The sequence below is a fragment of the Erythrolamprus reginae genome, chromosome 6, assembly GCF_031021105.1.
Source record: "Erythrolamprus reginae isolate rEryReg1 chromosome 6, rEryReg1.hap1, whole genome shotgun sequence".
Lineage (NCBI taxonomy): Eukaryota > Metazoa > Chordata > Lepidosauria > Squamata > Dipsadidae > Erythrolamprus > Erythrolamprus reginae.
The window spans coordinates 12,758,843-12,783,842 of NC_091955.1; the positions used below are offsets into that span (position 1 = coordinate 12,758,843).

General features: G+C 41.1%; 1 protein-coding gene across 1 annotated transcript in view; it reads right to left on the reverse strand.

The window, feature by feature from the left end:
- The window catches only part of LOC139168936 (uncharacterized), a 13,745-nt gene extending 2,727 nt beyond the window's left edge, over positions 1 to 11,018 (reverse strand). The window contains exons 1-3 of the mRNA XM_070754717.1: positions 10,922 to 11,018; positions 9,334 to 9,489; positions 202 to 439 (exon numbers count right to left, since the gene is read on the reverse strand). Of these exons, the coding sequence (XP_070610818.1) occupies positions 202 to 439; positions 9,334 to 9,489; positions 10,922 to 11,018 (491 nt within the window). The remainder of the gene's footprint in view (positions 1 to 201; positions 440 to 9,333; positions 9,490 to 10,921) is intronic.
- Positions 11,019 to 25,000: the final 13,982 nt, after the last annotated feature.

Consider the following 25,000-nt stretch of genomic DNA (forward strand, 5'->3'; position numbering starts at 1 on the left):
AACGGTTCGCGTGCCAGCAGATGTGGCTCCGCATGCCATACGTTTGCCATCACTGACCTATAGCTTTTTAAAAGTCCATCGTAATTTGGAATGTTTGTTAAATGACTGGTCATAAATGGATGTCTTTCTTAGAGAGGAAAGCTGAAGTATTAAAGGGGGGGGAAAAGGAGGATATTTATATATTTCTAGGTCTACAATTACCTGTAATAAGTAGATGGTTTAAGAAGTTGGTTGCAGAAAGTACCTTTGGTTTTACGGCATAGCTCTGTTCCCACCTGGTAGCCTATCACACTGATCAACTCATATTGACTATCATCCAGGTCAAGAACCAAAAGTTCCCTGGTCACTCTGCAGGAGACACTCTTGAATTCATCCGCAAAATACACCTGAGCCTGAGGAGTCTTACGAATATTCTCAATCTGTTCAGTATCTGTTACACCTGAAAAAAAAGAATAGAAAAAAGCAGAGGTCTTCAAACTTTTGGCAACTTTGAGACATGTGGACTTCAACTCCCAGAATTCTCCAGCCAGCTATTTTTTAGGATGCTAACATAGGTCAGTGTTTTTCAATCTTGTCAACTTTAAGTTAGGCAGACTTCAAGTCCCACAATGACAGGTGGGGGAATTCTGGAACTTGGAAGTCCACTTACTTACTTACTTACTTACTTACTTACTTACTTACTTACTTACTTACTTACTTACTTACTTACTTACTTACTTACTTACTTACTTACTTACTTACTTACTTATTTACTTATCTATCTATCTATCTATCTATCTATCTATCTATCTATCTATCTATCTATCTATCTATCTATCTATCTATCTATTTATTTAGTCCAATACATAATACACATTGAAGAGAATAGATATGTAGTAATATAAATAAAGAATAGAAGAAAAGATATAAAAGTATAGGTGAACATATTTGAAAGCAAGAAAAGAAAAATGAGATAAGGAGAGACAATTGGACAGGGGACGGAAGGCACACTGGTGCACTTATGCACGACCCTTACTGACCTCTAAAGAACCTGGAGAGGTCAATTGTGGATAGTCTAAGGGAAAAATGTTGGGGGTTAGGGGTTGACACCACTGAGTCAGGTAATGAGTTCCACGCTTCGACAACTCGGTTGCTGAAGTCATATTTTTTACAGTCAAGTTTGGAGCGGTTAATATTAAGTTTGAATCTGTTGCGTGCTCTTGTGTTGTTGCGGTTGAAGCTGAAGTAGTCATTGACAGGTAGAACGTTGCAGCATATGATCTTGTGGGCAATACTTAGATCGTGTTTTAGGCGTCGTAGTTCTAAGCTTTCAAGACCTAGGATTGATAGTCTGCTTTCGTAGGGTATTCTGTTTCGAGTGGAGGAGTGAAGGGCTCTTCTGGTGAAGCATCTTTGGACATTTTCAAGGGTGTTTGAAAATATCTTTGAAGCTGGTAAGGTTGAGGAAACAGGGCCTTAGATTATAGCCCTTAGCAATAGCACGTAGACTTACATACCGCTTCCTAGTGCTTTTACAGGCCTTGCTAAGCAGTTTACATATTGCCCCCTACAATCTGGGTCCTCATTTTATCGACCTCGGAAGGATGGAAGGATGGGTTAACCTTGAGCCGGTGAGATTTGAACTGCTGAACTACAGCTAGCCGTCAGCTGGAGTAGCCTGCAGTGCTGCCCTCTTACCAGTGTGCCACCTTGGATTATTTATTATTAAATAATCCACGAAAAGATAGCACCGAAAAGATTGGCTAAGATATATCAAAATTGTAATCCTGTATGTTGGAAGTGTAAAGAAGAGCCGGGCAGTCTGCATTGGTTGCCGATCAGTTTCCGATCACAATTCAAAGTGTTGGTTATGACCTATAAAGCCCTTCATGGCACCGGACCAGATTATCTCAGGGACCGCCTTCTGCTGCACGAATCCCAGCGACCAGTTAGGTCCCACAGAGTGGATCTTCTCCAGGTCCCGTCAACTAAAGAATGTCGCTTGGCGGGACCCAGGGGAAGAGCCTTCTCTGTGGCGGCCCCGGCCCTCTGGAACCAACTCCCCCCAAAGATTAGAATTGCCCCCACCCTCCTTGCCTTTCGTAAGCTGCTTAAAACCCACCTCTGCCGTCAGGCATGGGGGAATTGAGACCCTCTTCCCCCTAGGCCTTTACAATTCTATGCATGGTATGTATGTATGTATGTTTGGTTTTTTATATTAATGGGTTTTTTAATTGTTTCTAACATCAGACTACTATTGTACACTGCTTTATTGTTGCTGTTAGCCGCCCCGAGTCTCCGGAGCGGGGCGGCATACAAATCCAATAAATAAATAAATAAATAAACCACTTTCCATCTATGGTGGTTATGTCCCAAAGCAAAAAAGTACTGGAGGAAATTGAGACAATGGTTACAAGAAATATATAGCATATATATAGGTATAGCAATTGAATTTACGCCAGAATTCCTTTTTATCAGGCATTATTAGAGGATCGTATGTTAAAAATGTAAAATATCTAATACTACACATTGTACCGGCTGCAAGACTTGCTTACTTGCAGAAATGGAAGAACCCACAGATACCCGACGATAAGGAAATAATCAAAAAAATATATGAATGTGCAGAAATGGACAGATTAACTATTTATTTATTTTATTTATTTATTATTTAGATTTGTATGCCGCCCCTCTCCGAAGACTCGGGGCGGCTCACAACAAGATAGAACAAATCATAAATAATCCAAGTAACTTTAAAATATTAAAGATTTAAAAGAACCCCATATACTAACAGACACACACACAAGCATACCATGTATAAATTGAACATGCCCAGGGGAGGTGTTTCAATTCCCCCATGCCTGATGGCAAAGGTGGGTTTTAAGGAGTTTACAGAAGGCAGGAAGAGTAGGGGCAGTTCTAATCTCTGGGGGGAGTTGGTTCCAGAGAGCCGGTGCCGCCACAGAGAAGGCTCTTCCCCTGGGGCCCGCCAACCGACATTGTTTAGTTGACGGGACCCGGAGAAGACTCAATCTGGACAAAGTAGTACAAATGGACACAAAAAATAAATGCAAGTTCACAGTAAGAGATGGAACATTACAAAGAATTACATGTACAAATGTATAAATACAGAAAATATCTATATGAATGTAAATATATGGATGTTGATATGTAAATATTCAAAAATGTAAATATTCAAAAAAATCAATCAATATATACATATTTTTAAAAATCAACGGTCTAGGCACCTTTGAGTCAAGCCAACACAACTACAACAAACGATGTGGTTTTCTAGCAATTGTGCGAAAGGGTTTCTTATTGCTTTTTTTTTAAAAAAAATCTGTGACAGCGAAACTAATTATCCTGAGCTACTCATTCTGAACTAATCTAGATAGTCTAACCTAGAGATGGGTTTCAGCAGGTTATGACCAATTTTGGAGAACTGGTAGTGGAAATTTTGAGTAGTTTGGAAAACCGGTAAATACCACCCACCTCCATCTATTCTCTGCCTCCCGAGTCCCAGCTGATCGGAGAGAAATGGGGATTTTGCAGTATCCTTCTCCTGCCACGCCCACCAGGCCACGCCCACAGAACTGGTAGTAAAGGACAATTCCATCTGCCCGTCCATCACCCTGGGGGGGGGAACTACTGACCCCCTCAGAGAGGGTCCGCAACTTGGGCGTCCTCCTCGATCCACAGCTCACATTAGAGAAACATCTTTTGGCTGTTTTGAGGGGGGCGTTTGCCCAGGTCCGCCTGGTGCACCAGTTGCGGCCCAATTTGGACAGGGAATCTCTGCTCACAGTCACTCATGCCCTCATCACCTTGAGGCTCGACTACTGTAATGCTCTCTACATGGGGCTACCTTTGAAAAGTGTTCGGAAACTTCAGGTCGTTCAGAATGCTGCTGCGAGAGCAATCATGGGTTTTCCCAAATATGCCCATGTTACACCAACATTCCGCAGTCTGCATTGGTTGCCGATCAGTTTCCGGTCACAATTCAAAGTGTTGGTTATGACCTATAAAGCCCTTCATGGCACCGGACCAGACTATCTCAGGGACCGCCTTCTGCTGCACGAATCTCAGCGACCAGTTAGGTCCCACAGAGTGGGCCTTCTCTGGGTCCCGTCAACTAAACAATGTCGCTTGGCGGGGCCCAGGGGAAGAGTCTTCCCTGTGGCGGCCCCAACCCTCTGTAACCAACTCCCCCCGAGATTAGAATTGCTCCCACCCTCCTTGCCTTTCGTAAGCTTCTTAAAACCCACCTCTGCCGCCAGGCATGGGGGAATTGAGATACTCTTTCCCCCTAAGCCTTTACAATTCTATGCATGATATGTCTGTATGTATGTTTGGTTTTACAATAGGGTTTTTTAACTGTTTATATTGGATTGTCATATGCTGTTTACTACTGTTGTTAGCCCCCCTGAGTCTACGGAGAGGGGCGGCATACAAATCCAATCCAATCCAATCAAATCAAATTTTAAAAAATTTGAATCAAACCACTGGTCCAACCCTGGTCAATTTTTTGAGGTCAGCCATTGTTGATCTCAGACAGGGATCAAAGGAAACCTTGGCTTAATGGGATTTGTGGATTATCCATGTGCAATCTGTACAGGGAACTAGATCTTGATGGAACAAAAAGTGATTTTTTTCTGGATTCATTCTACGTTTGAAAACTGTCAATGGAACGTTTTTTAAAAGCTGTTTGGAGATATTTTGATTAATGCCAAGCAATATTGAAAGCTCTGAATAAAAAGAACAGTAGGTGATTTTTGCAGATTCAGATTGAATTTGTTGGTTAAATTCTCGCCCGCTGGTTGGGACTGAAGCTGAGTTATAATACCAGTTATAGATCTGCAAATGAGTTGGGTTCCCACATCACTACACCAGAAACCTGGCTTTGCAAAGCACAGCGGCTAGGTTTACACTGAACTATATTATAAGAAGGAAACAGCCATTATGGACATCTGGGAAAAGAAAGTGAAGGGAAAATCCATTGTGTATAAAATAATTTAAGTTTTATTTTAAGAAGATCAATTGTTCTTAAAACTGTCTGCTGTTTCAGCTTCTCTCTTTAACAAAATAAGAATTTCCTGTTTTTCCTATTAAAAACCCTGCTGTTCTTTTCAGGCTCTTTCGGACCCGAAACACAACCTAACAAACCATACATAAAACCATAATAGCTAGGGGTGTATCAGTATTTCCCCATGTCTGGTGGGTCTTCAGGAGCTTTCGAAAGGCAAGGAGGGTAGGGGCAGTCCTAATCCCTGGGGGGAGTTGATTCCAGAGGGCCGGGGCCGCCACAGAGAAGGCTTTTCCCCTAGGACCCACCAGACGGCATTGTTTAGTCAACGGCACCCGGAGAAGGCCAACTCTGTGGGGCCTAATTGGTCGTTGGGATTCGTGCAGCAGAAGATGGTCCCGAAGCTATTCTGGTCCGATGCCATGTAGAGCTTTATAGGTCATAACCAACACTTAGAGTTGTGACCGGAAACTGATCTGCAGCCAATGCAATCCGCGGAGTGTTGATGAGACATGGGCATATCTGGGAAAGCCCATGATTGCTCTCGCAGCCACATTCTGCACGATCTGGAGTTTCCGAACCCTTTTCAAAGGTAGCCCCATGTAGAGAGCTGTTAAACATGTCATGTGTCATATTCTTGCTTTCTTGGAAGCCCTTGTCAAAAGAGGCAGTGAATACTAACCCTCCATTTCATACAACCACTGCACTATTGCAACAATCAGAGCCCGTTAACCATTTCAGAACAACTATAGCAGATTCTGTAGCAGCTTATGCAATTCTTTGGAATTGTTGATTAGCAAGATTTCCCTGTCCGGACAGAGAAATTGCCTCACACAAGATGCAAAATATTTCCTGCCTGAGTCACATATCTTGCTAGGAACTGTTATTTTCCCTATTTTCTTTCAGAGTAAGGTTAAAATCCTCTCAAACAGAGTCCCCGAAGAGGACAAAACTCATTCCACTTCATAGAAATCATAAAGGAACAAAACCTACAACCCAGTGACCTTCATAGAAATCATAAAGGAACAAAACCTACAACCCAGTGACCTTCTCGTAAGCTTCATATCTCTCTTCACCCAAGTGCCTATTAAAGAAGCCCTGACAGCCATCCAAAACAAATACAACCACTCGAAGCACATCTTAGATCTGACCAACCACTGCCTGATGAATACATACTTCATCCACAATGGACAAAGATACAAACAGATAGAAGGAGCCCCCATGGGATCCCCTGTCACCCGTCATCGCAAACTTATTTAATTATTTATTTATTCATTCATTCATTCATTCATTCATTCATTCATTCATTCATTTTGTCCAATACACAATGAGGGTTTTAGTGGGTATATATCAATATACACATAGTAAAATACATGATGATGGTTATAGAGGAGATACTCACAGTAAAATATATCTAAGAAATAATAGAAAAGAAGATATAGGAATAGAATATATCAATGAAAGAATAGAAGAAGAGATATAGGAATAGAGGAAAGGTATAGGAGATATAGGAGAGCAATAGGACAGGGGACGGAAGGCACTCTAGTGCACTTGTACTCGCCCCTTACTGACCTCTTAGGAATCTGGATAGGTCAACCGTAGATAATCTAAGGGTAAAGTGTTGGGGGTTTGGGGATGACACTATGGAGTCCGGTAATGAGTTCCACGCTTCGACAACTCGGTTACTGAAGTCATATTTTTTACAGTCAAGTTTGGAGCGGTTAATATTAAGTTTAAATCTGTTGTGTGCTCTTGTGTTGTTGTGGTTGAAGCTGAAGTAGTCGCCGACAGCCAGGACGTTGCAGCATATGATCTTGTGGGCAATACTTAGATCTTGTTTAAGGCGTCTTAGTTCTAAACTTTCTAGGCCCAGGATTGAAAGTCTAGTCTCATAGGGTATTCTATTTCGAGTGGAGGAGTGAAGGGCTCTTCTGGTGAAGTATCTTTGGACATTTTCAAGGGTGTTAATGTCTGAGATGCGATATGGGTTCCAAACAGATGAGCTGTATTCGAGGATGGGTCTGGCAAAACTTTTGTAAGCTCTGGTAAGTAGTGTGAGATTGCCAGAGCAGAAGCTATGTAGGATAAGGTTTACAACTCTTGAAGCCTTCTTGGCTATATTGTTGCAGTGGGCTTTGGCACTTAAATCTTTTGTTATTAGTATACCAAGGTCTTTAACCGAGTGGGGATTATCTGTGATAATTTGATTATTCAGTTCGTATTTGGAGTTCAGATTCTTCTTCCCAATGTGTAGGACAGAGCATTTGCTAGTTGAGATTTGGAGTTGCCATGTGTTGGACCACTCAGAAACAGCGTCAAGGTCTTTTTGGAGAGTAGTTGTGTTATCTTATAACTTATACATGGAATACGGTAATACCTCGTCTTACGAACTTAATTGGTTCCAGGACGAGGTTCGTAAGGTGAAAAGTTCGTAAGATGAAACAATGTTTCCCATAGGAATCAACATAAAAGCAATTAATGCGTGCAAGCCCAAAACTCACCCCTTTTGTCAGCCGAAGCACCCGTTTTTGCGCTGCTGGGATTCCCCTGAGGGTCCCCTTCATGGGAAACCCCACCTCCGGACTTCCGTGTTTTTGTGATGCTGCAGGGGAATCCCAGCAGCGCAAAAATGGGTGCTTCGCTGGCAACGGAAGTCCGGAGGTGGGGTTTCCCAGTGAGGGAAGCCTCAGCGAAATTACAGCATCACAAAAACACGGAGGTCTGGAGGTGGTGTTTCCCATGGAGGGGAGACTCAGGGTAATCCCAGCAGTGCAAAAATGGGCACTTCACTGGCAACAGAAGTCCAGAGGCGGGGCATCCCAGTGGCGGCAGCTTGGGTTTGTAAGGTGAAAATAGTTTGGAAGAAGAGGCAAAAAAATCTTAAACCCCGGGTTTGTATCTCGAAAAGGTTGTATGACGAGGGGTTTGTAAGACGAGGTATCACTGTATTTTTCTGCTCAACCTATGCTACCTACTTATTTATTTGACAAAAAGTGCAATATTGGGAGAGAACGTGTGTGATAGCACGTGTGTGGCCCACACCCATAATACAATGCCCTCACGACTTGTAGGCGCACAACCCCCTGTGCATGCACAAAATACCCATTCTGCTCCCTGTACATGCGCATAGGTCTCACTAAAGCTTCTGGACTTCTAGTAGGTCCATTGGGCTGTTTTTTCCTCTCTCCAGGGTTCAGAAAAGCCTCCTGAAGCCTGGAGAGAGCAAAAAATGAGCCAACAAGCCAACTGGAAGTTCAAAAATGTAGAGCAGCATTTCTTAACCTTGACAACTTTAAGATACAGTGGTACCTCTACTTAAGAACGCCTCTACTTAAGAACTTTTCGAGATAAGAACCGGGTGTTCAAGATTTTTTTGCCTCTACTTAAGAACCCGAGCCCGGAAAAATTTCCCAGGAAATTTGAGAGCAGCACAAAGGCCCGGCCGGTTCCCTGCCATCCCCTCTTTTATCCCGGCCATCTTGGGCTTTTCTGGGCTGCCAGAGGAGCCTTTCGGTGGCGCCTAAGGAGGCTTTGGGAGCCCAGAGCGAACGGAGGGAGGCATGTGCTCCTCTTCGCCACCTCAGAGTCCCTCTCTTTTTTTTTAAGCCTTAAAGATTTGGATTTTTTAAATTCCACTCACCTCACCTATTGCCTTTGGCAGTGACTGTCCTCCTCCTCCTCTTCCTCCTTCTCCCACCCAAATTCCGAGCTTTTATTTCTTTCCTAATGGGTTTTCACGCATTATTTGCTTTTATGTTGATTCCTATGGGAAAAATTGCTTCTACTTAAGAACGTTTCTACTTAAGAACCTGGTCACAGAACGAATTAAGTTCTTAAGTAGAGGTACCACTGGTGGAGTAGAGCAGTGTTTCCCAACCTTAGCACCTTGAAGATATTTGGACTTCAACTCCCAGAATTCCCCAGCCAGCGAATGCTGGCTGGGGAATTCTGGGAGTTGAAGTCCAAATATCTTCAAGGTGCCAAGGTTGGGAAACACTGGACTAGAGGAATAATATGTTCCCATTGCAATTCAAGGACCTTGCCTTAAAAATGAAGGCATTTATTATTAAAAATGAACTAAGCATCTCCAGTAATTAGAAAGCATGAATACTGAAGAGTGTTTTTAAGTTGTTTGCTCAACTGGTTTGGAAATCAAAATGTGAAAGCAAATTTGGAAAATTCTCCTTTGAGAAACATGTATGAAAGCTTAGTAGATGAGAAGAGTTTGATTGCGGGAATGCAATTTCTCAGCTTGAATTTTACTCTTATCTGTTCCTGATGTTGTATTTAAGTTGTTAAACATAATAAAGACTGGCATATTTTAAGGTAAATACCTGGTAAAGTGGATGCATCAGGCAGCTGGGCCACTGCTACTCTGACTGTGGTTGATTTAAACTTGGAGGACGAGACACATTTTGGAATATTAATAATAAAATTGGTGCCCATGAAGGTGGTGAGAAGCATGCTGTTGTTGGTGGAGAAGTCCAGGGCTAAAAAATAAAATAAAATCAGTAGGAATATTAGTGTATTTCTTCAGTTTGTAAGCCACAGGATGTCTCATTTTTCACAAACTGTGACAGCCTGACAAATTTATTCAGCAATGAAGGTTTCAAAAAGTATTAACATAAAAAGCCTGCGATGTTATGAAAACTGCTTCTTCTCTTCCACAAAGCATTGTTTAACTCTATCCAGAGGATTCAATTAATTGTGTGTGTGTGTGTGTGTGTCTATATCTATACCAAGACCGTCATAGATATAGATATAGATACACACACACACTCATACACATACCTACATATACATATACTGTATACAGTATATATACATACACATACACACATCTATCTATCTATCTGCCTATCTATCTATCCATCCATCCACCCATCCATCATCTATCCATCATCTCTCTCTCTCTCTCTCTCTCGTTCACATCTATCTGTCTGTCTGTCTGTCTGTCTGTCTGTCTGTCTGTCTGTCTGTCTGTCTGTCTATCTATCTATCTATCTATCTATCTATCTATCTATCTATCATCTACCTACCTACCTACCTACCTATCATCTACCTACCTATCATCTATCTATCTACCTATCATCTATCTATCTACCTATCTACCTATCTATCATCTATCTACCTACCTACCTACCTACCTATCATCTACCTACCTACCTATCTGTCTACCTATCTATCATCTACCTACCTACCTATCATCTATCTATCTACCTACCTATCATCTATCTACCTACCTACCTATCATCTACCTACCTACCTACTTATCTACCTACCTACCTATCATCTACCTACCTACCTACCTATCTACCTATCTACCTACCTATCTACCATCTACCTACCTACCTACCTATCTATCATCTATCTATCTATCTATCTATCATCTACCTACCTACCTACCTACCTATCTATCTATCTACCTATCATCTATCTATTCAACCAACCAGGAAAAGCTGATGAAACATCTAAATTTCTCTTTATCACCTCCTAAACTACAGAAGACATTGCAGAGAAGGACTTAGTAATCCTACTTTGTCGCAGTGAACGAGAAAATCCTAAAATAAAATGTACAATAATCATAAAAATAATGTTCTAGAGTCGAATCTGTCTGAACGGAAACAGGTTTTAATTTATCCCCAGATTGTCTGAGTAAGCAATGAGTTAGCATGATGTAATAAAATAGTTTTCCTCTCTTCCCACTCTTGGAATTTCATGAATATTATCCGCATTTTGGCAAATTAGCCCTGGCCAACTTGTTGTAATTATGGGACCTTCTCCTTGATAACCTTGACCTACAATTGCTATGGTCCTTCTGGCTAGGTATCATGGAAGCTCTAAACTAAGATATCAGTTGGGTAAGTCTACATTAGTTCATGCAGTTCAAATCTTGGTTTGACTGAAGAAGGTCATACTTACGGATTTTCTCAAGATTTTCTAATGGAATGGCCCATCCTGATCTCAAGCTGCCAGCGAAAAACAGAAGCAAACCCAGATTCACAGGATAAAGCCGCATGGTTGGAATCTCAAAGGTTCAATGTTCTGCTGGTATCTGAACTGAACTCCACCTGATTTGACAACTGAAAGGCAGTGACTAGAATAATAGATTTTCTCCTGTTTTAAAAAAAGGGAGGTCCTTAATATCTGGAAAACATAAAACTAGGCTGAGAAACAGGGTAAACCAGAGAATCAGGCCATGGATCCAGTAAGGTGGGGTATCTGTTGCGCAAGGGGTTCTTCCAAATATTCAAAGCATGAAGCTCGATCTATAAGGAAGATTTTGCTTTGTGGAATCTAGAAAGAAACCAAACAGTGTTATTTTCAGGTCCCTTACCTTGTTATTTTGGGAAGACCACTGCAAACACAAACTTCCCAGTCTGCGTATTTATTATTTATATATCTTTTGCAGTGCAGTCCTACGTACGAGGGTTATCCAGGAAGTTACAAGATCTTTTAAAAAAAAAATACAAAGAATGAATATATTGTAATAAAAGTTACATGGATTGTAGCATAGCTTTAACATTATTTTTCTACCTAATCACCATTCATTTCAGTACATTTTGTCATCTGTGGGACGGGTTTTTTTGATGCCTGTGTCATAGAAGTCTCCTGCCGCCTTTTTCAGTGTATTTATAATGGAAAGACTGGCTTTGTTACCACCTTCAATATTTTTTTTTTACCATGCCTGCCCACAAGATCATATGCTGCAAAGTCCTGCCTGTCGGTGACTACTTCAGCTTCAACCACAACAACACAAGAGCACACAACAGATTTAAACTTAATATTAACCGCTCCAAACTTGACTGTAAAAAATATGGCTTCAGTAACCGAGTTGTCGAAGCATGGAACTCATTACCGGACTCCATAGTGTCATCCCCAAACCCCCAACACTTTACCCTTAGATTATCTACGGTTGACCTATCCAGATTCCTAAGAGGTCAGTAAGGGGCGAGTACAAGTGCACTAGCGTGCCTTCCGTCCCCTGTCCTATTGCTCTCCTATATCTCCTATACCTTTCTTCTATTCCTATATCTCTTCTTCTATTCTTTCATTGATATTTTCTATTACTATATCTTCTTTTCTATTATTTCTTAGATATATTGTACTATGAGTATCTCCTCTATAACCTTCATCATGTATTTTACTATGTGTATATAGATATATACCCACTAAAACCCTCATTGTGCATTGGACAAAATAAATAAACAAACAAACAAACAAACAAACAAACAAAACCCCTTGTTTATTCTCAGACAAAAACTTCCTGTCCGTGCCTTCATTATCTGGTTCACCCTGGGAAATGTGAGATTTCCAAAGGATCAAACCAGAATACCTGGTATTTGTGACTTTCTCAGGGATAGGGTTACAGTCTATGTTGCTAGATGGGGCATTTTGGTATGTCATTCACAGACACACCGTAGGGTAAGCAAACAGTGCAATTGCTCTTCCTAATGCCAAGCATTAAACACAGGATACCGGAGGAAGTAATGAGTCATTGCACAAAAGTGGTCAATGAGCAACTTCAGGAATGTGAAGCAGTTGAAACACGAGACCCTCTTGGCCTTTTGGTTGTCAATATCTCACTGGCCGAACCAGTATCTGTGTCTTGTTCAGAAATCGACACTGAAACCTGAAAAAGAAGTCTGGTCCAGATTCTATCAGGCTCCACCTGTACCATTCGCTGGCCTAGCTTTCCTCCTTTTGTCCAAGTACAGGTAGACTTCGACTTAGAACAGTTCATTTAGTGACTGCCCGAAGTTACAATGGCATTGAAAAACGTGACTTGTGACCAGTAATGGGAGCAGTAAGTTTATGCACTATTTATTGAATACTTAATAGTTTTTTTTAATTGTCCTTCCTTCTCTAGTACCTTAGTATGATCCTTAATTACTTTTAAAATAGGAAATAATTCAATAGTATGTTTTTACCCATAAATGCTTTAATCATTGTATTCATTCATTCATTCATTCATTCATTCATTCGATTTTTATGCCGCCCTTCTCCTTAGACTCAGGGCGACTTACAACATGTTAGCAATAGCACTTTTTAACAGAGCCCGCATATTGCCCCCCACAATCCGGGTCCTCATTTTACCCACCTAAGAAGGATGGAACGCTGGGTCAACCTTGAGCCGGTGGTGAGATTTGAACCGCTGACCTTCAGATCTACAGTCAGCTTCAGTGGCCTATCATTTGTCTATCATTTGTCCTTTTGGTGGCTATTCAAATAATGTGACTTAAATCAACTGAAAGAGAGTCGAAGCATATCTTATTAAAATCTATTAAAACTTATCTTGGTCAGTAAGCCACTCCCACCAAGTCACATGACCTTTAAGCCACCCTCTGGTCACATGATTGTCAAGCCACTCCCACCTGGTCATATGGCCGGCAAGCCACTCCCACTCGGTCACGTGACCATTAAGCCACACCCACAGTGTGGTAGTAAATCTTTTTGCAGCCCTTCACTGTTTACGGCCCTTTTTCAGAGTTACAACCTTTGCAGCATCCCCATGATGTGATCAAAATTCAGGCAACTGTTTCATATACTGATGATCAATGCAAAGTCCCAGGATCATGTATATTGTGGCCCACCAGTGGAGCTAGTGGCAGATTTGGACAGTGAGAAGGTTGGGGAGGAATATCGGCCAGTCCTGGAGTCTGGGGAAGGTTGTGACGAGTGCTCTGCATCCAAGGCAGAAATGGGGCCAGGACCGTCTGACAGTTATCAGCTACCTTCGGAGTCGGAGATAATTGGGGCTGAAGAACAGCTGGAGCCTGTTCCCAATGTGTGCATATACAGAACTGCCAGGAGAAGGTAGCAATTAAAGAATAGAGGCCATCTAAGGAGTAAAAGCACAATGGCCCCTCCCATAGGAAATAAATAGGAGCGAAAGGGGAATGATGTTTGCAGGAAACAATTAAAGTGGTATCTCTATCTAAGAATGCCTCTACTTACAAACTTTTCTAGATAAGAACCGTCTATTCAAGATTTTTTTGCCTCTTCTCAAGAACCATTTTCCACTTACAAACCCGAGCTTCTGAAACTGTAACTGGAAAAGGCAGAGAGAAACCTCCGTGGGGCCTGTCTAGGAATCTCCTGGGAAGAAACAGGGCTAGAAAAGATGTGGAGAAGCCTCCGTGGGGCCTCTCTAGGAATCTCCTGGGAGAAAACAGCACTGAAAAGGTGTGGAGAAGCCTCCATGGGGCCTCTCTAGGAATCTCTTGGGAGGAAACAGGGCCAGAAAAGATGGGGAGAAGCCTCTATGGGGCCTTTCTAGGAATCTCCTGGGAGGAAAGAGGGCCAGAAAAGGCAGGGAGAAGCCTCTATGGGGCCTTTCTAGGGAATCTCCTGGGATTAAACAGGGCCAGAAAAGATGGGGAGAAGCCTCTATGCGCCCTCTCTAGGAATCTCCTGAGAGGAAACAGCGCCGGAAAAGGTGAGGAGAAGCCTCTATGCGGCCTCTCTAGGAATCTCCTGGGAGGAAACAGGGCCTCCACCCTCCCTGTGGTTTCCCCAATCGCACGCATTATTTGCTTTCACATTGATTCCTACCAGTTCTGCCTAACTGACCGTACCCGTAGGAACCCATCACTGGGAATAACCATATATCAGTTTTAGCTTCTCAGCAGGGCAGCCACAAATAAAGCACTTGTAAAAGTTAATTTAAAAGCTGCACATTCTCTCAATGGTTACCTTTCACTTCCAATGATTAATTGTAAAGGTGGTCTTTTGGGACAAAAAAATAGTATACCCAAAAAATGGAACAAAGGACCTACGATCAGAGGTGGTATTCAGCCGGTTTTGAAGAACTGGTAGTAGCGACTTGTGAGTGGGCCTATTTAGCCATGTTTTCCAGCTGTGCGCATTTTGTAAACAACTTAAAACCCACCTCTGCCGCCAGGCATGGGGGAATTGAGATCCTCTTTCCCCCTAGGCCTTTACAATTCTATGCATGGTATGTATGTATCTATGTTTGGTTTTTATATTAATAGATTTTTAATCATTTCTAATACCAAATTACTATTGTACACTGTTTTATTGTCGCTGTTAGCCACCCCGAGTCTCCGGAGAAGGGCGGCATAAAAATCCAATAAATGAATGAATGAATGAATGAATGAATGAATGAATGAATGAATGAATGAATAAATAAATAAATAAATAAATTAGTGCACATGCTAGGCGAACGGGCGATACGTAGGGAAATTATGAGAATCTCATCTCTACATATGATATCTCTGAAACTGTATTAGCCTGGCTTTAATAATCATTGAACTTACATTCTATAATTTTATTTATTTTTTTAACAAAAGAAGTATTTCTTTACATTTTATTGGACAAATATGTCCAAAGTTATGAACTTTGAATGTTATTTAAAAGGTTTTTAAATAAAAATTATCAAAGGAAAAAAAAACATTGCCTGACTGATAATCCGACTGGGATGACATTTAAAAAAAATATTTTTATTATTATTCAAAAAGACAAACAAAGACAGACAACATTAAACATTTAAGGAGCTACCATTGCTCCGCTTGTCGTAGAAGTCTAACTAATACAAAAATATAAAACCCTAGCTATTATCAGATCAATACAGAAATGTCACACGTGCACATAACATTTTTATTGAATTTAACTCTATATTTTTTATATTAATCCTATTAATTAAATTTCTTTATCTATAAAACATTGTATACTTGTTCAATTAAAACAAAGTATTAATAATGCAGGGAAAAACAAAAATAACACTTCTGACTTTGTTATACTATAAACTATTTCACTCTATCTTATAATTCTTCAAATAGTTATACATTCTACTTATTTAATTTTTTAATACTGCTTTTACAATTCCACCAATCATTTTAAGTGACATTTAAGTGGCTTTTCACCCAGAATTTGGCCAGAAAGTACTCCCAAATAAACTAACCCAGCCCATTACTCCACCATTGACCTGTTATTCATTTAGTTGATAAGCTGTGCTAACAGGTTCTGCTACATGCTTCACAGCCTATAATATTTAACTGCATCACATTTAAATAGAGCTTATTGTTGGTATGAATTTTGACCGTGCTCACCTCACTGAAAGGAGAACGTATCGCCTTCGCTATGATCTAAATCTAGTTCATAAAACCATCTACCACCATGTCCTACCTGTTAATGAATACTTCACCTTCAACCGCAATAATACATAAGCACACAACAGGTTCAAACTCAATATAAACCGCTCCAAACTTGATTGCAGACAATATGACTTTAGCAATAGAGTGATCAATGCCTGGAATGCACTATTTGACTCTGTGGTTTCTTCCCCAAAATCCATTAGTTGTCGGCTATGAAAAGTTTATCTGCCTTAGAATATGACCCCTGAGTCCCATTGTGATTGGGTGGCAGAGAAATCAATTAAACCAAACCAAACCAAACCAAATTAAATTCTTCTTTTGCCCTCAATTTTTCCCACAATCTTCTCCAGTAAGTCCTTCCTTCTCATTTAGTGGCCAAAGTACAGTGATACCTCGTCTTACAAACGCCTCGTCATACAAACTTTTTGAGATACAAACCCGGGGTTTAAGATTTTTTTGCCTCTTCTTACAAACTATTTTCACCTTACAAACCCACCGCCGCTGCTGGGATGCCCCGCCTCCGGACTTTCGTTGTGAGCGAAGCACCCGTTTTTGTGCTGCTGGGATTCCCCTGAAGCTCCCCTCCATGGGAAACCCCACCTCCAGACTTCTGTGTTTTTGTGATGCTGCAGGAGAATCCCAGCAGGGGAATCCCAGCAGCGCAAAAACGGGCGCTTCGCTGGCAACGGAAGTCCGGAGGTGAGGTTTCCCAGGGAGGGGAGCATCAGTGAAATCACAGCATCGCAAAAACACAGAGGTCCGGAGGTGGGGTTTCGAGGACTTTGGTGTTTTTGCGATGCTGCGATTTCACTAATGCTCCCTTCGCTGGGAAACCCCACTTCCGGACTTTCGTTGCCAGCGAAGCGCTCGTTTTTGCACTGCTGGGATTCCCCTGCAGCATCACAAAAACACAGAAGTCCGGAGATGGGGTTTCCCATGGAGGGGATCCTCAGGAGAATCCCAGCAGTGCAAAAACGGGTGCTTCGGCTGGCAAAAGGGATGAATTTTGGGCTTGCACGCATTAATGGCTTTTCCATTGATTCCTATGGGAAACATTGTTTCGTCTTACAAACTTTTCACCTTAAGAACCTCATCCCAGAACCAATTAAGTTTGTAAGACAAGGTATCACTGTACAGTATTTGAGTTTCATCTTCAGGATCTCCTTCTAAAAAACAGTCAGGGTTGCCTTCAAAATCTGAAAATTGGCAAGCGCGGCATTGTATTGGAAGTGATGCCCACTATCTTTGCGACGTTCACACCTTCTACCCAAATGGCCCTTGTCTTTCTCACTTCTTGGTTTCAGTTGGTTAAATATCTCTGCTGTATAAATCTATTCTTTGGGTGTTTTTACATTTGCTTTTTTGGTATGATTATTCCATTTCTATAGCCGCTCATCTCAGCCAAGTTACTCTGGGTGGCTTACCATATTAAAAAGATAAATGTATAAAAAAACTATAAACAATATAAACAAAATAGAGTGGTACCTCTACCTAAGAAGGCCTCTACTTACGAACTTTTCTAGATAAGAACTGGGTGTTCAAGATTTTTTTGCCTCTTCTCAAGAACCATTTTCTACTTACAAACCCGAGCCTCCGAAACTGTAACCGGAAAAGGCAGGGAGAAGCCTCTGTGGGCCTTTCTAGGAATCTCCTGGGAGGAAACAGGGCCAGAAAAAGAGGGGAGAAGCCTCCATGGGGCCTCTCTAGGAATCTCCTGGCAGGAAGCAGGGCCTCCACCCTCTCTGTGGTTTCCCCAATTGCACACATTATTTGCTTTTACATTGATTCCTATGGGAAAAATTGCTGCTTCTAACAAACTTTTCTACTTAAGAAACTGGACACGGAATTAATTAGGTTCCTGGGTAGAGGTACCACTGTACTATAAAAACCCAAATATTCAACACTAAGTATCTCTCTTTTTCTCTCTTGCTTTCTCTCTCTTGCATTCTTTCTCTCTCGCTCTCTTTCTGTCTCTCTTTTTCTCTCTTTCTCTCTCTCTCTCTTTCTGTCTCTCATGCTATCTCTTTTTCTCTCTCTTGCTTTCTCTCTTTCTCTTGCAGTCTTTCTCTCTTTCTCTCTCTTTCTCTGTTTCTCTCTCTCTTACTTTCTCTCTCTCTTGCATTCTTTCTCTCTTTCTTTCTCTCTCTCTCTCTCTTGCTATCTCTCTTTCTCTCTCCCTTGCTTTCTCTCTCTTTCTCTTGCTTTCCTTCTCTCTTTCTCTTTCTCTCTCTCTCTTTCTTTCTCTCTTCCTCTCTCTCTTGCTTTCTTCTCTCTTTCTCTCTTTCTTTCTCTCTCTCTTGCTTTCTCTCTCTTTCTCTCTCTCTCTCGTACACCACGCCGGCAACAGAGAGAGAGAGTGGAGAGAGAGTGGAGGGCGGTGTGCCGGTCTGCAGCCCCTTGGATCAGCGGCCCCGCATGGCCCCAGAGCGGAGTCCGCAGTCGCCTTTGCCTCCACCCCCGTCCGGCTCTGCAGCTAAGAGGCAGCAACCACATCCGCTCCTTCGCCCTCCCAGGCGTCCACAGCGCCCAGCGCCTGTCCATGCACTGCCTCCGCCTCCCGGTAGCGCGCCCGACTTCTACCTGCAGGAACGGGTGGTGGGGCACCCCGAAGGGCAGCCCTTGCAGGCTGCCACGGCGCCGTTGTTGTCATCACGGTGCAAAGCCATGCAGTCCCGGATCGCTCGCTTCTCCAGCAAGCAAGCCGGCTGCCTGGGAAAGCGGTGCGCTTTTTAAACGTGCGCTTTTCAAACACGGTGCTTTCCTGGGTAGCCGTCTTTGCTGGCCGGAGAAGGGAGCGATTTGGGACTGTGTGACTTTGTGCCACTTCAAAAGTTTCTGTGGGGGGTGGTGGTTCCTAATGGCTGTGCTGGCGCACGCCCACGCAGCTTAGAGGCAACAGTGGCCGGCGCCCTCCCACCGGGCCCCAAAGCTCACTTGCCGTCACCACCAGGGAAGCTTCAGCCGGGCCTGGCTCGCGGCACACCTGGCCATGAAAAACACTGGTTGAAAAACACTGCATTAGAGGACAGCAAAGAAGTATAAAAATCTCTAGTTTTTTGCTGTCCTCTAGTGGTCAGCTTGAATTCTGGTTTAGTATCCGTAGTTTAGGTACAGTAAATGTACATTAATTCCAAAATGAACCAGCACTGAACTTTATTTACGCTTCACATTTATGTAGCTGCCCATTTAACAAACATGACTTTTGGCAGCATGCAATAAAGAACAACCACAAAAAACAACTCTTTAAAACATTCCACAATAAAAACATCAATATTCTTAAAAAAAAACAAAAACTTAAGGAGAGTCTCTTTGGGGTTATAAATACAGTGGTACCTCTACTTAAGAACATAATTCATTCCATGAGCAGGTTCTTAAGTAGAAAAGTTTGCAAGTAGAATCAATTTTACCCATAGGAATCAATGTACAGTAATACCTCATGATACGAACTTAATTGGTGCAAGGAGGAGGTTCGTAAGACGAAAGGTTCGTAAGACAAAACATTGTTTCCCATAGGAAACAATGTAAAGTCAATTAATCCGTGCAACCAAAAAACCCCCCGCAAAAAACCGGCTTTCGGCAACTGCTGGGAAGCCGCGCGGCTGTTTTAAAAGGTGACAGCTGGCCTGGGGGGCTTCCCAGCACCCCCCCGAACCCGGGTTCGGGGTTCGGGGGGTGCTGGGAAGCCCCCCAGGCCGGCTGCGATCTTTTAAAACTTCGGCTTCGGGAGACAGCTGCGAAGCGGCGTGGCTGTTTTAAAAGGTCGCAGCCGGCCTGGGGGGCTTGCCAGCACCCCCCCAAACCCGGGTTCAGGGTTCGGGGGGGTGCTGGCAAGCCCCCCAGGCCGGCTGCGACCTTTTAAAACACCCGCGCCGCTTCGCAGCTGTCTCCTGAAGCTGAACGCTAAAGCCAAACTTCCACGTTCGGCTTTGGGAGACAGCTGCGAAGCGGCGCGGGTGTTTTAAAAGGTCGCAGCCGGCCTGGGGGGCTTCCCAGCAACCTCCCGAACCGAACCCGGGGTTCAGCAAAATTTTGCCTCTTCTTACGAACTTTGTTCGAGTTACGAACCGGCGTTCGGGAGGCTTCTGGGAAGCCCCGCCGCCCGGCTGTTACCTTTTAAAACAGCCGCGCGGCTTCCCAGCAGTCTCCGAACGCCGGTTCGTAACTCGAAAAAAGTTCGTAAGAAGAGGCAAAATTTTTCTGAACCCCGGGTTCGTATCACGAGTTGTTCGTAAGACGAGGGGTTCGTATCTTGAGGTACCACTGTAAAAGCAAATAATGCGTGCAAACCCATTAGGAAAGAAATAAAAGCTTGGAATTTGGGTGGGAGAAGGAGGAAGAAGAGGAGGAAGAGGAGAGTCGCTGCAAAAGGAAGAAGATGAAGGGAGGGGAATCAAAAAATTCCAAAACTTTAAGGCTTAAAAAACAAAGAGGGACTCTGATGTGGCGAGGAGGAGCACGTGCCTCCCATGCACCCAGCGCGAGGCTGCCTCCCATACACTGCGCCAGAGAGAGAAACCCAGGGGGAATGGCAGGAAACTGGCCGGGCCTTCGTGCCGCTGTCAAATTTCCTGGGAAATTTTCCCGAGCTCGGGTTCTTAAGAAGAGGCAAAAAAATCTTGAACACATGGTTCCTATCTGGAAAAGTTCTTAAGTAGAGGCGTTCTTAAGTAGAGGTGCCACTGTATTATAGACACCTCTGAAATTCTCCATTTCCCTGAGCTCATCAACCCTATTGAGACAGCCACATTTTGGGCTTAAATGTATAGAATACAGTCAGATCTGGAGGGTTGGTTAGAGGAGAATGGTCAAGGGTGATATTTTTTAACCTCAGCCACTTTAGGATAAATAGATTTCAATTCCCAGAATTTCCCAACCAGCATAGAATTCTGGGAGTTGAAATTCTCCCATCTGGCTGAGGTTAAACATTGATTTATTTCTGGTTTATAATTTATAATCCGGGACCGCCTTCTGCCGCACGAATTCCAGCGACCGATTAGGTCCCACAGTTGTCTGTGTCATCTGGCAGGTCCCAGGGGAAGAGCCTTCTCTGTGATGGCCCCGACTCTCTGGAACCAATTCCCTCTGGAGATTAGAACTGCCCCCACCCTCCTTGCCTTTCGTAAACTCCTTAAAACCCACCTCTGCCGTCAGGTATGGGGGAATTGAGGCACACACACACCAGGCCTATACAATTTATGTATGGTATGTTTGTGTGTATGTCTGTTTTAATAATGGGTTTTTAAAAAGTTTTTAAAATTAATTAGATTTGTTATGAATTGTTTCATTTTAAGCTGTGAGCTGCCCCGAGTCTACGGAGAGGGGTGACATACAAATCTAATAAATAAATGAATAAAATAAATAAATTATTAGATTTGTATGCCTCCAGTCTCCGCAGACTCGGGGCGGCTCACAACAGTGATAAAACAATATACAATAACAAATCTAATATTAAAAGTCTAAAATAACAATTTAACATTAAAAGCCCAAAACCCTCATTATTTAAAAAGCACACACACAAACATACCATACATAAAACTACATAGGCAAGGGGAGATGTCTCAGTTCCCCCATTTAGGAGACAGGACACTATGGCTGATTAGAATCTCGCATTAAAAATGGAATGTGTCCGCTACAGAGTCCACCAGTTGCACACGTGGGATTATATAAATCCAATAAATCTAATCTAATCTAATCAGTTGCACAGGTGGGATTAGACCCATTGTGAATGATTATAGATGGCACAATTTACCGTATTTTTCAGAGTATAAGATGCACCTTTTTCCTCCCTAAAGAGGCTGATAATTTGGGACTTATACTCTAAATGTAGCTTTTCCCCCCAGCCCTAACTAGCTTCCCAGCTCTTACCTTACAAGTTCTTTCATTGTTACTCTCTAAGAAGAATGTTTCCCCCCCCCCAATATTTTTATTAATTTTCTTAAAATAACATACAGACTTACAAACATTCAACATAGAATGTGGGGATGTATCCTCCCCGCTTTTCTCAAAAGTATAAATGCAGATACAAAAAAAGGAATACATGATGAAATGCATAATTCAATACTACTAATACAAAAATATCTAGTAAGGAAAAAGTAATATTGTAAAAAGGAAAAATAGTTATAACTAATATAAAGTCAGACAATCTTGTCAATTCTAAGTATATAAACTAAATCTAATATTAGTCTCAATAAAAAGAAAAGAAAGATTTAAACCAAAGTGTCTATACTTATTATTAATCTTCTATTATTATTATTTTTTTCTTATCTATCCATTCATAAACATTGTTCCATGTTTCATAAAATTTCGTTTCTTCTTGATCATTCAAGCGTCTTGTCATCATATCCATCTCCGCGCAGTCTAATATTTTTGTAATAACTCCCTCTTCTTTGGGGATATTTTCCCCTTTCCAATTTTGCGCGTAAATAATCCTTGCCGCTGTAAAAATATGTATAATTAGATACAAGATTTCTTTTTTATAATTTTGGTTAGTAATTCCTAGTAAACAGAACTCCAGGGTAATTTCTATTTTTTGCTTTGTAATCTCTTTTGTCATTTTCTCTATCATTTTCCAGTACATTTTAGCTTTATTACATGTCCACCATTGGTGGTAGTAGGATCCTATTTCTTTCTTACATTTCCAACACAAAGGTGATGTCTTGGGGAACACTTTTGCTATTCTACTTGGTGGGAGATGCCATCTATAGAACATTTTAATTTGATTCTCTTTCAAAGAAACTGATTTTGTCATCTTCCAATTACACATCCAAACTTTCTTCCATGTGTCTAAATCTATTTCTTTGCCTATATTTCTGCACCACAGTATCATACTATCTTTTAATGTTAAATCAATGTTCTTGTGAGCAATCAAATATTTGTATATTTTCCCAATCACCCTGTTTTGATTTTTAGTAATTAAATCACTTAACAAATTTTTATTTTTATTGAATATATAAAGTATAGTGTCTTTCTGGTATCTAGATCTAATCTGTGCATAATGCCACCAATCGATTTGTATCCCTTCGTCTTGTAATTTAATTCTAGTTTTTAATTTCATTTGATCATCTAACAAATCTTTATATCTTATTTTTCTTGTATCCTTGATAGAATTTGGATGTATTATTGCATCTAATGGGGCAACCCAATCCGGAATTGTTAAGAAGTGGTTTTTCTTTATATCTTTCCATACATCAAATAAATATTTTCTTAATGTATGTCTTTTGAAATAAGAATGATTTTTGTCTTTATCATACCAAACAAAGGCATGCCAGCCAAGCATAAGATCATGTCCTTCTAATTTTAATGTTCTCGTATCCTCTAGAGTTATCCAATTTTTAATCCGTTAAGGCGGCTGCCTGGTAATATAATTTCCAATTTGGGAGGGCAAACCCCCCCCCCCTCTTTTATATCTTCTAACATATTTATCTTGATTCTTGCCTTTTTTCCTTGCCATAAAAATTTTCTAACCACGTTTGTTAGATTTTTTAAAAAATTTGCCCCTGGATTTATTGGGATCACTTGAAATAAAAATAATACCTTAGGTAAGATATTCATCTTAATTGTAGCAATTATTCCCAGAAAGGATATTTTTAAGTTATTCCATATTTCTAAATCCTTTTTAATTTCATTAATTAATTTTATATAATTATCATTCTTTAATGTTATTGTTTTGGCTGTTAGCCATATTCCCAGATACTTTACTTTTTTAACTATTTGTATTCCAGTAATACATTCTAAATTACTTTCTTGTGATTTATTCATGTTTTTGGTTATAAATTTTGTTTTATTTTTATTTATTTTCAAACCTGCTACCTTACCATATTGCTCTATTATCTGGATTAGTCTTGGTGCTGTAACTATTGGATCTTCCATTATAAAGGTCAGATCATCTGCAAAAGCCTGGACTTTATATATCTCTTTTCCAACTGTTAACCCTTTTATCTTTGGGTCTGCTCTTATTTTTATTAATAGTGTTTCTAAAGTCATAATGAACAGGAGGGGTGAAATAGGACATCCTTGTCGAACTCCTTTATTTATTTTAAACACTTCCAATTGCTCATTATTTAATATAATTTTTGTTGTTTGTTCTGAATAAATAGCGTCTATTAAATTAACAAATTTAGGGCCGAATCTCATTTTATTTAATTGAATCTTTATAAATGTCCAATTAACATTATCAAAAGCTTTTTGAGCATCTAAGAACATTAATGATAATGTTTTGTCTGAATGTTGCTCATAGTATTCTAATACATTAATAATTGTTCTAAGATTATTTTTAATTTGTCTACCTGGCAGGAAACCATTTTGGTCTGAGTGAATTTTACTATTTATTACCGTTTTCAATTTTACTATTTATTTCTAAGAAGAATGTTTTACAAACCCTGTCTTTGAATTTTTCCCCCCATTACTTTACTTGCTCCAAATGTTTCTTTTCGGCCCTAACCAGATGCTAACAACGTTCCCAAGTTCTTTCATTGTTACTCTCTGCCAAGAATGTTTTCCAAGCCCTAAGTCTTTGCAGGTTCCCCCCCCCATTAGTGTAACTTTCTCTGAATGTTTCTTTCTTTCTTTCTTTCTTTCTTTCTTTCTTTCTTTCTTTCTTTCTTTCTTTCTTTATTTTATTTATTTATTGGATTTGTGTGCCGCCCCTCTCTGTGGACTTGGGGCGGCTGACAACAATGATAAAAACAGCATGTAACAAAAACAACAATGATAAAAACAGCATGTAACAATCCAATAAGCCAAAAAGCCCTTATTATAAAACCAAACATACATACAAACAAACAAACAAACATACCATGCATAAATTGTAAAGGCCTAGGGGGAAAGAATATCTCAGTTCCCCCATGCCTGACGGCAGAGGTGGGTTTTAAGGAGCTTACGAAAG